The 12768-nt window shown below is 43.0% G+C and overlaps 1 protein-coding gene across 6 annotated transcripts in view; it reads left to right on the forward strand.

The window, feature by feature from the left end:
• The window catches only part of CFAP74 (cilia and flagella associated protein 74), a 279555-nt gene that overhangs the window by 131647 nt on the left and 135140 nt on the right, over window positions 1-12768 (forward strand). For all 6 annotated transcript variants that reach the window (XM_088468211.1, XM_088468207.1, XM_088468206.1 and 3 more), the window contains one exon: window positions 478-600. In XM_088468211.1, the coding sequence (XP_088324337.1) occupies window positions 478-600 (123 nt within the window). The remainder of the gene's footprint in view (window positions 1-477; window positions 601-12768) is intronic.

A 12768-nucleotide genomic window follows, 5' to 3' on the forward strand; every position in this document is an offset into this window, starting at 1 on the left:
AGTCGACAGCAACTGATTCCAAATGCAAATGTCACACCTAAAATCAACTCCAGACCTTTTACCTGCTTAATTGATAATGAAATAATGAGGGAATAGCCCACACCTGTCCATGAAATAGCTTTTGAGTTGATAGTCCCATTACTTTTGGCCCCTTAAAAAGTGGGAGGCACATATAGAAACCGTTGTAATTCCTACACCGTTCACCTGATTTGGGTGTAATTACCCTCAAATTAAATCTGAAAGTCTGCAGTTAAAGCACATCTTGTTTGTTTCATTTCAAAGCCAAAATATGAAAATTCTGTCAATGTCCCAATATTTATGCACCTGACTGTATGTTCATACAATGTGATTAAATGTGATACAGACTACAGGTTACTGGTTTCATTTCCAAACTAATCGCTTGTTCTCTCTTCTCTTCAACTCAGAATTGATGTTTCATGCTGCTTTTGTTGTGTCTGATGTAATCTCTATTTTCAGGGAACAGATGGAGAGATAGGACCTCTTTCCACCCTGAAAATTCCAATTATATTTACTCCTACATTCCCGGGAAAAGCAAGTGCCTTGTTTGAGATTACCTTTGAGAACCAAAGTTGCAAGGCCGTAAGTAACCTTTTTTTATTATCATGATGGTGTTTTAAACTGGCAGGAACTCCTAGAAAAAAACTCTGCAGGGATTTTATGCTCTTTTGCTAATCCAGGCTGGTGAGCAACAAGTATTCATTAGACCACAGGTGACCAACAAGCGACCTTTTCTGCATTCCTTCTGATTGGAGGCTAGCTTTTTCCCTTAGCCCTTCCATGGTGATGATGACAAAAAATAGAGATGGAAAACTAAGCTTCTCATTACAGTGATTACCATGTCATATAGCTCAGAATAGTGTTGCATTTAATAGTGTATGTAGTGTTTTGATGGGGCTACAAGCAGTGTGCACCAGGGACACTGGAGCTGGGATATATCTATGTCAGTACATAGATATATCACAGCTCCAGTGTCCCTGGTGCACAGTGTGTTTTGGTGGGGCTACAAGTGTGAAGGTTGTTGGATGGGGTAGCTACTGTAGCTTCTGACAGGGATATTTTACTGCTCCAGTGTCCCTTTTGGGGCTACAAGCATGAAGGTTGTTGGATGGGGTAGCTAGCTGCTGACATGGATATTTTACAGCTCCAGTGTCCCTGGTGGGGCTACAAGCGTGAATGTTGTTGGATGGGGTAGCTAGCTGCTGACATGGATATTTTACAGCTCCAGTGTTCCTGGTGGGGCTACAAGCGTGAATGTTGTTGGATGGGGTAGCTAGCTGCTGACATGGATATTTTCCAGCTCCAGTGTCCCTGGTGGGGCTACAAGCATGAAGGTTGTTGGATGGGGTAGCTAGCTGCTGACATGGATATTTTCCAGCTCCAGTGTCCCTGCTGCACACTGTGCCCATTATGGGTTCGGAGCTGTACTGGTGGCTGTAGTGGGGAGACTTTAGCACACATGATGAGTGCAGTTGTGGAGCACCAGTAACTTATGGTCTCCCTGTCTATGTGCCTCAAATTTCTGCTCTGCTTTTACCTCTATACTCCACATGCTCAGTAAGGAGACACAGCCACAAGTCTCCCCCACCCTCTTTCCTTTCTTGGACATTATTAGACAGCAGGTGAAGATGTTGGTTGTTGTGCTTAAGGTAGAGAAGGCCTGTTCTAAATGGCTTGGAGTTCTTATCTGCTTGGCTATTTCTTCCTTTATGAACTGTAAATGGAAATTGGTGTATCAGTTGTGTTCTGGATTATCCGGCAGTTCCGAGCATTTATCAGGCAGTTAGTGACTAGAAAATGTGAATTTTAAAATATAAAGAGACAGTCTCTCAGGAATGTTCTGGGGGGTTATATGTTCAGTCCTGGTACAATAGAACTCTCACAATGCATCTTCATTTATTGTGCTGATCCCTTTTCATTGGTCAGTTCCCTTCATTTCTCAGTTCTAAAGTTTATACTTTTCACAGATTGTTTGGGGGGAATATACATACAGTATATACTGTGTAGTTTGTAGAATTAGTCATTTTGTGGGTAAAACGGCTGTGCGGTCTCCAGCAAACCAATAATTGCATTCTTTGTAGTCCTTAATTCTAATTTAAATATTTGGGGGTATATTTACTAAAGTGCGGGTTTTTAGAAGTACAGATGTTGCCCATAGCAACCAATTAGATTCTACTTAATATTTTTCTAGTATCGATTCCCGCCTGTCTTTACCTTCTAAAATCCTGCCTACACCTTCTAATATCCTGCCTATACCTTCTAATAATGATCGCTATTTAGCGTTATGAGTCGCACAATAAATAAATGCTTTTGGACTTTGAGTGTGGTTCCAAAGCACAAAAAGTAATTATTCAATATAAAAACAGATGGTTACACGCTGTGATCTAAAGACAATTAGCGCAAATAAATCATACAGACCCAAGGTACAGTTGTTACATACGCACGCGCTCTGTACCCAGATACCGGCATCAGTATAGAAACCTCCGTCAACAGCACAGCAAGAAGACTGGCATCCAAGTTTAGAGAGCCCACATATATACCCTTACAGAGATAGACAATACAATAGAACAGTTTGACATGATTCCATTGGTTCTTCTTCCTGGTTCGTCTGTTACAGTATAGTTCATAGGTCAATTCAAATGGACACAAACCAGCCTCCAACAGCCCTTTGTGTCCTTTTTTCCGCTGCATGCTAATCTAAGCTGATAACATTACAGAGTACATTTTAATGTTTTAACTCTCTATAGTCCATAGTTTGCAGACGCATGTTACGATCTTCTCACTGATGATACCGGAAATCTGTTGAGACACAGTGGATCAGTACAACACCAACTCTGCTTACCATGTACTAAGCCTTAGATATCAAATAACCTTTATTCACAACATTAATAATTACTGAATGAACCTTGAATATTACACTTTAATGCTAGGGAACCTTTTATGTAAGTGTGCAGTGTGTTAGTATTGGGGAATTAAGAAAAGACTCTAGTTAGTGCTGTGCGACTATGTGTTTGTGGAGTACACCATGCTACGCGTTTTGCAGGGTTAATAATTTTATATGTTTTAGTGACTGTCTGTATTTATATGGTGAGGACTTTTAACTTCTTTCTATTGCGTGGGAATCGCACGATGCTAAATAATAGCATCGCCGTATGTACTTATAATGGGCGAGTTTCACTAAAATGGCGCTGGGCGGCCAGTCGCAAAATGGCGTCTCATTGCCATTAGCAAAATGGCGTTACGCAGATTTAATTTTAAACCGATCCTGTCTCAGCCAATTATCCGGCTTCGACAGACCACCCTTTGATAACAAACAACATGCTATCATACTCTGATTTTAAAATTAATTTAAGCTTACATTATGACATATTACGTAATGTTAATTTATGGGATGGCACAAGGTGGTTCTTAATACAACAATAATGTGTCTCTAGGAGGGGACATAAAACTACCCGTATACGCACACCGCGGATCTTGGGAGATCATGGGAAAGATGTGGGGATGCACCAATCCTATAAAGGAAGTCTTGAGGGTGAACAGGGACTTACATTATTTAAGATGTTTTTAAAATAACATTTTAATAACACATTTTATGCATGTCTAAATCTTGTACATCATATGATTGTACCTTCTAGTTCAGGGTTGTAATACAGTCCTACATTTACCTCAGTATTCAAATTGTTACTACTGACCACCAGCATAATTTCATTCCTTTGATTCACCTTTTCTTTACATTTTCCACATTTCAACACAGTAGGAACACACCTGACACATAAGTCAATTACTATGATGACAACCAGTATGAGGATCAGGAGTTTACCTATACTCGCCATAATTTCCTGGACCCACTCTCCTAGACCTGAGAACCATTTCACTGGGTTCAACCAAGAAACCTATTCCTCTACCTTCTCTTCTACTTAGGCCACTGAAGCCGTATGGTTCTTTCAAAATTGCCATTTCAGCTGCAGAATTTCATCCTTTTATCATTTGAAATGTAAGTGCAACATTTTACACCAAATTGGGTGGCCAAAGTTACGCAATACCCTCCAGTGACAGCTGTTAAATAATTTAACACTAGTCTATGTTGCACGAGTTCTTGCTTGTAAGCTTGCAACTCCCTACCTGTATACCTGAATATGTCATATATTTCGGTGATATTATCTATTAATTTAGCAAGATCTTGAATATATCTAAAATTTTGTGTACCCCGAGCGATCCTGGTGGAATCCAATGCTACCAAAACTTGAAAGCCAGTTGTCTCACTAATTAACTGTGTGGCTTTATGCACGTCACCAGGTATCATATGTCTTTTGTCTCTGTGTTCATACTGTGTGTGAAGATATGGTGATGGTGTGTTTTTATGAATACCAAGCATTTCACCATGTGTGAGAGTCATAATTTCTGGAACTACTCTTCCCAGATAACACAAAACTTCAGAACTCGGAGAGAGCCACTTATACGCTTTCCTTCCACATATAAAATATACATCATCGGGGAGAACATAAGGAATATCATGATCATCCAACACATTTCCCTCACAAATGATCCTATCTCAGGTTCTCCCATCTGACTAATACATGTTTCTGGTTGTATAACCCTAGCACAGTACCCTTCTGGTATTCTGCCAACCATTTCCTTGGTGTTACTTAGTGTATATTTATACCGGAAGTGTCCTCTACCTGACCGAATTGTGCGTAACAGTTCATAATTCATAGGCTCACGATCAGCTCTTTGTGAGAAGGTCATCATCTGATTATTCCCAGTCACCTCCCAACTTCCTGGTTCATTGGAGTTGGTGATGTTCAAACATAAAAGTGTTTTATCTGCCTAGTACTGGTGGAGTTTAAAATGGGGTGGTTTGGTATTAAGAAATTCTCCATCCAGTGACTTCCCTTTTTGCAATTCTAAAATTTCAGAGATATTTAATGGGAATGGCACTAATCCTACATTATGCTGTCCTTGGGGCACGTGAGAGCACACCCAACAGTCGGTTTGATTCAAAATTTTGCCCACCATGGTGTGATAATCCTCTAAAGGATACCCACCCCAATACTGGTTATACTTTGGTTGGCACTGTTGGATGCATCTCTCGTTGACTACGGACCCACAGGACTCACACATACAATAATCCTCAGAAGATAAACCTTCACACTGTCTCCGAGTATTCAGAATAGCAGATCTCTTAACAATTACTGTACTAAGATTGGTCAGACACTCCCCTGATTGGCATAGCGCTTCTCTCGACTCCACTCCATCAATACTGCCATTAGCTCCCATCTCCTCTATCGGTCCCCCGTCACAGAAACCAGAAATCCCCGAACAAACCAGGATGATGGAAACTCTGGAAGAGAATACAAAAATTAACACAGCAGACCAGTCCATTGCCGTAGCAAGGACCTGCAAATTTCTTTAGTTCAGATATCTCACTGCAGCCTTTTAACCCTCCCGGAACAAGCTCGCGATCGACAGGTCCACGTTATCTGCCTCGTCTCCGCCTTGTATCTCCACCGATTGGTTGACCTTCTTACAGTGAGTGGTATGGACCCAGGTATCTCTCTCCGCCACCTTCAATGAGGTTGTACTCGTCAGCAACACCTGATACGGACCTTCCCACCAATCAGTCAAACAACCTGAATGCAAGAAATTTCTGATCATAACAAAGTCTCCATGTTCAACATCATGACAGTTGGTTTCAGGCATATCATCTGACAACAATTTCAGTTTCTGCTGTTGCTGTTTTAACTGTTTACTCCTTGTTATAAGATACCTTACAGTTACCATGTTGTTACCTTTCAAATCTTCCTGCGGACTTATAATCAAATGAGGTTGTCTACCAAACAGTATTTCAAAGGGGAACAGATTAAGAGGAGGCCTAGGAGTTGTCCTAATACTATGAAGGACAAGTGGTAGTGCTTCTGGCCAACCTAGTCCAGTTTCCGACATGATTTTACTTAATTTTTTTTAATAGTGCCGTTCATCCTTTCCACCTTGGCACTGGCTTGCGGTCGATAGGGGGTATGAAGTCGACTATTTAATACCCATCAGTTTACACATATTTTGGAAAACATCACCTGTGAAATGAGTATACCTATCACTCTCAATAATTTTAGGGATACCGTATCTGCATACAAACTCCTGAACAATTTTCTTGGCAGTGAACGCAGCAGTATTAGTGGCAGCTGGATATGCCTCAACCCAATTAGAAAACACATCAGTGCACACTAATACATACTTGAGATTCCTGCAGGGTGGTAATTGTATGAAATCAATTTATATTACCTGAAAAGGTCCGTCAGTCGGAGGAATGTGGGATGGTTTGGTAGGGATCGTTTTCCCAATGTTTTTCCTCAAGCAGGTCAGACAGGACATTGCTCTCTTTTCCGCTTGAGAAGAAAAACCTGGTGCGCACCAGTATGCTCTCACCAATTTCCACATACCTTGCTTTCCCAAATGAGTCAGACCATGCATTGCCTCAGCCAGGCTTGGATAGTACACTTTGGGAGCCACTGGCTTACATTGTCCATCTCTCCAGAGTCCAGAAGACTCTTGCCGACATCCCTTGGACTTCCAGACTGTCTTTTCCTGAATAGAACACAAATTTTGCATCTCAATTAATTTCAGCATGTCAATTGTTTGAGAAGTCATCATTTGTTCAGTTGGTACATTCATTTTTAACCCTGCTGCCCATTTTGCAGCTTTGTTTTCCCTGTTGTTGCCCAGTGACACCGGATCGTCCTCACATGTATGGGCTTTACACTTAATTACCGCCACTGTCTTAGGCAATTGGATTGCTGTCAATAGTCCTTTTATATGTCTGGAATGTGCAATTGGTGTGCCTGCTGCTGTCATAAATTTTCTCAGACGCCATAGAACACCGAAATCGTGTACTAACCCGAAGGCGTACCTAGAGTCAGTGTAAATATTAGCAGATTTACCTTCCGCTAATTCACACGCCCTCTTTAGTGCCACCAGTTCAGCCACTTTGACCAACTGTGGTGGGCCTAAAGGTTCGGCCTCTATGACGACCTCGTCATTTACCATAGCATAACCTGTACATAACTCTCCGGCGTCAGTTTGTCTATGACAACTCCCATCCGTGTAAAATGTCACATCTACATTTTCTAAAGGTGTATCCCGTATGTCAGATCTTGCAGTAAAGGTTTGATTCAGATATTCCATACAATCATGTGCATCAATATACCTGCAGAATTCACCTTTCGCCAGCGACTCACCTCTCTCCACCCTTTGTGCATCATGTTGCACATATGGTAAATACGTAGCTGGATTTAACGTACTGCACCTTTTGATGGTGATGTTTGCAGGTGCTATTAAAGCCAGTTCCCATTTTATGAACCTAGCTGAGGAGACATATCTGGTTTGGGCAGAGTTTAGCAAAGCAGATACAGCATGGGGAGTATAGGCAATCATATCATGGCCTAGTACTACATCCTCACTCTTACTGACCAATAGAGCAGTTGCTGCTACACTTCTTAAACACATTGGGAGTGATCTTGCCAGTGTCCAATTGTGCACTGTAGTATGCTACTGGCCTACTGGCATCACCATGTTTTTGTATGAGGACACCTGCTGCACAACCATCAGCTTCCGTACAATATAAATCAAAAGGTTTTTCAGAATCAGGTATTCCCAATGCAGGTGCTCTTGTCAGACTAACCTTAAGATTAAGGAAAGCCTGCTCTGATTCGTCTGTGTGTATGACACGATCGGGCTTTGAGGAAGAGACTAAGTCCTGTAATGGCAAGGCCAAAATAGAAAAACCTGGGCCCACATTCTGCAGTATCCACACATTCCCAAGAAGATACGAATTTGCTGTTGATTCTGCGGCAGTGTCATGTTCCGTATGGCCTGGATTCTGTCATTTGTCAGATGTCATAACCCCTGGGTTAGGCAGTGTCCCAAGTAGTTAACCCTGGACTGGCATGGCTGTAGTTTGTCCTTAGCAACCTTGTGTCCTGTTTCCGAGAGACAAAGCAATAAAAGTTTAGTATCATTTAAACATGACATAAACGAATCAGAACATAACAATAAATCATCCACATATTGTATTAGAACAGATCCATTGGCAGGTTGAAAAGATTGTAAACAGTCGTGTAAGGCCTGGGAGAAGATACTGGGGCTGTCTATGAAACCCTGGGGCAATCGTGTCCATGTGTATTGTACACCCCTGTATGTAAAAGCGAATTGGTACTGACAGTCAGGATGAAGAGGTACAGAGAAGAAAGCAGAACAGAGGTCAATGACAGTGAAATGGGTTGCTTTTGGTGGGATCTGCATGAGAATGACAGCTGGATTTGGCACTACGAGAAACTGGCTCTCTACCACCTTATTAACCCCTCTAAGGTCTTGTACCAGCCTATAACCCCTCCCACCACTCTTCTTCACAGGAAAGATAGGACTGTTGGCTACACTTGCTGTACGGACTAAAATTCCCTGCTGTAATAATCGCTCAATTATGGGATAAACCCTTAATTCTACCTCCTGTTTTAATGGGTACTGGGGAATTTTTGGAGCTTGCCTACTGCTTTTTAGATTTACCATTACGGGAGCTACATTTGCCATTAATCCAGTGTCCTGTCCATCCTTAGTCCAAAGTGAATCTGGAATTTTTGATAACATTTGATCTACCTGAGATGGATTTTCACCTTAACCAGTAGAGTGATACATTATCCTTTGGGGAGTGTCCAATATATCCCTCACCTCGTGCGCAACTCTCTCTGGGATATCTAGAAATATACCATCAGGGGTACAATATATGACACATCCCATCTTACATAACAAATCCCTTCCCAGTAGGTTAGTAGGAGCCACTGCTGCCAGGAGGAAAGAATGCCTGGTATGCAATGGCCCGATAGTGACCTCTGTGGATTTAGTTAAAGGATAATGTTGCACTTTACCCGTTACACCTATTGCTGGTACTGTCTCGCTGGTCACCTGTAAATTAGCTGAAGATTTTATCACTGATCTGGTCGCCCCTGTGTCTACAAGAAAAGGATGTTTAGTACTAGCTACATCATTACCAGTTCTTCCCTAGTACTTCCCGTTAACCTGACTATCTGTAGACTACAGGTATGACCTGACCCCTAGCGTTGACTCTCACTCTCCAATACAGCATTTAAGGCCACAATTGGAGCTGGTGACTGTTGTGAATTTCCTGTACTCTGTGTATATCCTGTCACGACCAGGGTGTCTTGGCATGGTAGTCACCGGGTATCACCTGTGAGGTCGTTGTGGCGGGGGGTCTCTGGCAACGGTGCTGGTGTTTGGCAAGGGGCATTGGCTGCGCGTGGTTCTGTGCGGGCACATTGTCACTAGGCCTGGTGAGGTCTGGCGGTGTTTCCGTTCCGTTGGCATGGGCGCCGCCATCTAGCCTGCGGCCATCTGATTCCAGCTGTCCAATCCTGGTAGGTCATGTGCTCATTCCAGCTAGTCACAGCGCGGCACTGAGTATTTAGGAAGGTCCAGAGCCTTCCTTCCTTTGCCAGTGCAATGTGTTTCTCAGCTGCGGCTGAGAGAGGGTACCTGTGCCTTACCTGCCTGCTTGTAACAATCCTAGCCTGAACCTTGCCTGCTCCAACCTGCTGGACTTACCCTGCACCCTCCGTATACCTTTCACCTGCCTGAGTACCTGAACCTGTTGTTTCCCCGCACCTTGCCTCCCTTCACTCCTAGCTGGACTTCATTACCTCTGCCTGCATTTGTTACAGCTCACCATACCTGCACTCGTTACAGCTCATCATACCTGCATTCTGTTATAGCTCACCATACTTGTATACTGGACTGTTCCTGCATGTCACTATCTGGACATTCTCCCATTAACCCCCATTACAGTTATCAAGTGCACTTTAGTGTTATACTTCGACTTTTTCATTTGCCATTCCCATGTCTTCTAAGTCACTTACAAAAAACTACACTTTTTCATTTAAGTCTGCTTCTGTGTCTGCTCCTATCACCACCCCGGGTCCACAACAAAATCAAAACTCACATATCCCTTATGGGGATATCCAGGTACTCCCTGGTTAGGGGGTCCTACTTCTTCACCTTACAGTTCCTACTTACATGTCCCACTTGGTTGCAGTTAAAGCACCTTCGTGAGTGAGGTGGAGAAAGGGTTGCTGTGTGGGTTGAGTGGTAGGGAAAGATTGTGCGTGTGGATAAGGATGTTGAGGGTAATATGGTGGTTGTGGGTAGTATGGGTTTTGAGGCTGTGTGTGATAGGTAGGGTAGGGTTGTGTTTGCAGTGGTGCAGGATTGGTGAGGACGTGTAGCTGTGCAGGTGCATGTGTGTCTGGTTGCTGTGATGTTACAGTCATTCCTTCTAGAGCTTGAATATTAACAGCCATTAGCTTCTCGCTCTGGGTCTCCAGTAACTCCTCTCCAACCAGGTAGTGAGGTCTGAACTCGGATCTTTAGATTCTCTTTTAGACCATCCTTAAGTACAGTGATGATCATTCCCCTGTGGTGAGTGCTATCTTTATTATCCTCTATCCCAGTGTACTGCAGAGCTCGGGTACAATAATCCTATGCAGATTCACTCTCTTTTTGTTTTATGGTGAAAATTTTTCTCCAGTTAACTACTACTGGACAATATACACCCAATTGAGTTATTATGCGGGTAATGTTACCTTGGTTACTCTCGTCTGTTACAGGACCATCTCCATCCAATACGCAATCCGTGATAAACTTTTTCACGTCGGTATTGTGTGGAAGACAAGCCCTTAACACCACTCGCCAATCTTTATTGGTTGGCTCTACCCAAATTTTTCAAAACTCTTTGGCATTTGGCTAATTCCTTTTTAGGATCAGGGAAATCATTCATTATGGAATTTAGCTCCGCTCTTGTCCAAGGACAATGCATTGTTACCTCCCTTGTTGGCACTACACCGTTCGCATCCGCATTCCCATTCGGAACAGTTATTGTCCGGATGGGATGCAGACTGGCCGCACTGCTACTTTTGACCTTGTTACCTGGCTGGGGATTTAGTTTATTACTGCTACGTATAGGGTTAACAAATTCCTCTACGGGTGCAGTGGATGTTAACACTTCCTGTACTATCACTGTTGAAGATGGCGGCACCACTTGTGCTTGTTGTGATGGAGCATCTAACATGTGTACAGCATGGGAAATGGCAGACATAACAACAGGTTCATCATCCGCATCATAAACATTTTCTTTGTGATTACTTAAGAGAGGGTACAAGTTACTTGTTACATTTTTATGGGTTTTTACAACTGTACCTGCACCCCCACCCGCATAGGGCGGTGGTGGTGCGCGTGAACCACTGGCAATACCTTCCGCATTGCTACCTTGCGGCACGTGCGCGCTATCTCGCGGCGCGCGCGCACCGCGGTTTAGCGCTGCGTGTGTACTCTCCGGTAACGTGCTCGTGACGCTAGTTTGCTTCGTGTGCACACCTTTAAGCCACGCATCCCCCTCACGCTGCCATAATTTTAAACACACGTTATATTTTACCTTTTTCATTCGAGAGCGCACCATACAGATGCTATCTCGGACATTGTTTAATACCTCCTTATCACAGCTGCCAATTCGGGGGAACAGTCTAACACTCTTCATCGTCATTTTAAACCATAGATCACAGTACTTAATCGCATAAGCACCGTTCTTAGTATACATAATATGCCGTGCCGACCCAAGCCGCGCTTCCAACAACAGCACATCATCTAACATCTCTACCGTTTGCTTGGCTCCCATTCTGGGAGAACCCTAATCTTTTCAATAGAGATTTACACTGGTGAAAGACAGTCAAGATACTTTCACTTACCTGCAGACGATATTAACAGGATGCGCCCACACACCTATGGAAGAATAACCAGGCTGCTTCCACGCACCTAATCCCTTTTTGACTACCTTTCAACTGCTAGCATGTAGATATTCCAATAACACCTACCCTTTTCAGTGATTTCGTCCACCCTCTGCTCAGTTCACAATCACAATTTAGCCAAAACTGTGCGGTTCAATTACAATGCTCAATTAACCCTAACTGATCACTGAATACTGTAATCACATTGAGAGCCGAAACTACAACAAAGACCACAACTACACCTGCTTATGTGTATAGATTGCTGTATCTACTACGGAACCACTAGGCCGACACCAGGCGCCTAGCACTTAAGGGTCCTACGATACCCTTAACTAGGGAACAATTACCCCTACCAACAAATACTCACTGTTACACACCTTTTTCCTGCGCAGAAAAAAATACACGTTTTCCCAGACTATGGCAACACTAATGAAGGTATTTACAACAATGCTATCTATCAATATCATCGTGCACTCTCAACGGCTTTGTTTAAAACACGTGGCAGCAATACAGGAAATACGTATATGCTATTGTGCGACTAGTCGCATACACAATAATGCGACTACTACACAAAACGTATTATTACCCTTACGCTATTGTGCGACTTCCCCTTTTAAACATAAAATCTATCAATGAAGGAAAACAAACTTTCTCCTTCCTTGTCCCTGGATTCTTAATCAGCGCTCTTTAAGCCACAATAACGGGTAGCGGACTCTCAGCAACACGGTGGTAGCAGATTTTTGAAGGCACAATGCGTTCTCCTGCTATGAAGCCTCCACCCTTTTGCTGAGAGATCGCTGACCGAGTGTTACCAAGTGACCGGTAGCGTGATTCACACTGCTAGCCCCCAACTATCGATTTCTGCCTGTCTATACCTTCTAAAATCCTGCCTATACCTTCTAATATGCTG

Source organism: Taudactylus pleione, unplaced genomic scaffold, assembly GCF_031769625.1.
Source record: "Taudactylus pleione unplaced genomic scaffold, aTauple2 ptg000082l, whole genome shotgun sequence".
In the NCBI taxonomy this organism is placed as follows: Eukaryota; Metazoa; Chordata; class Amphibia; order Anura; family Myobatrachidae; genus Taudactylus; species Taudactylus pleione.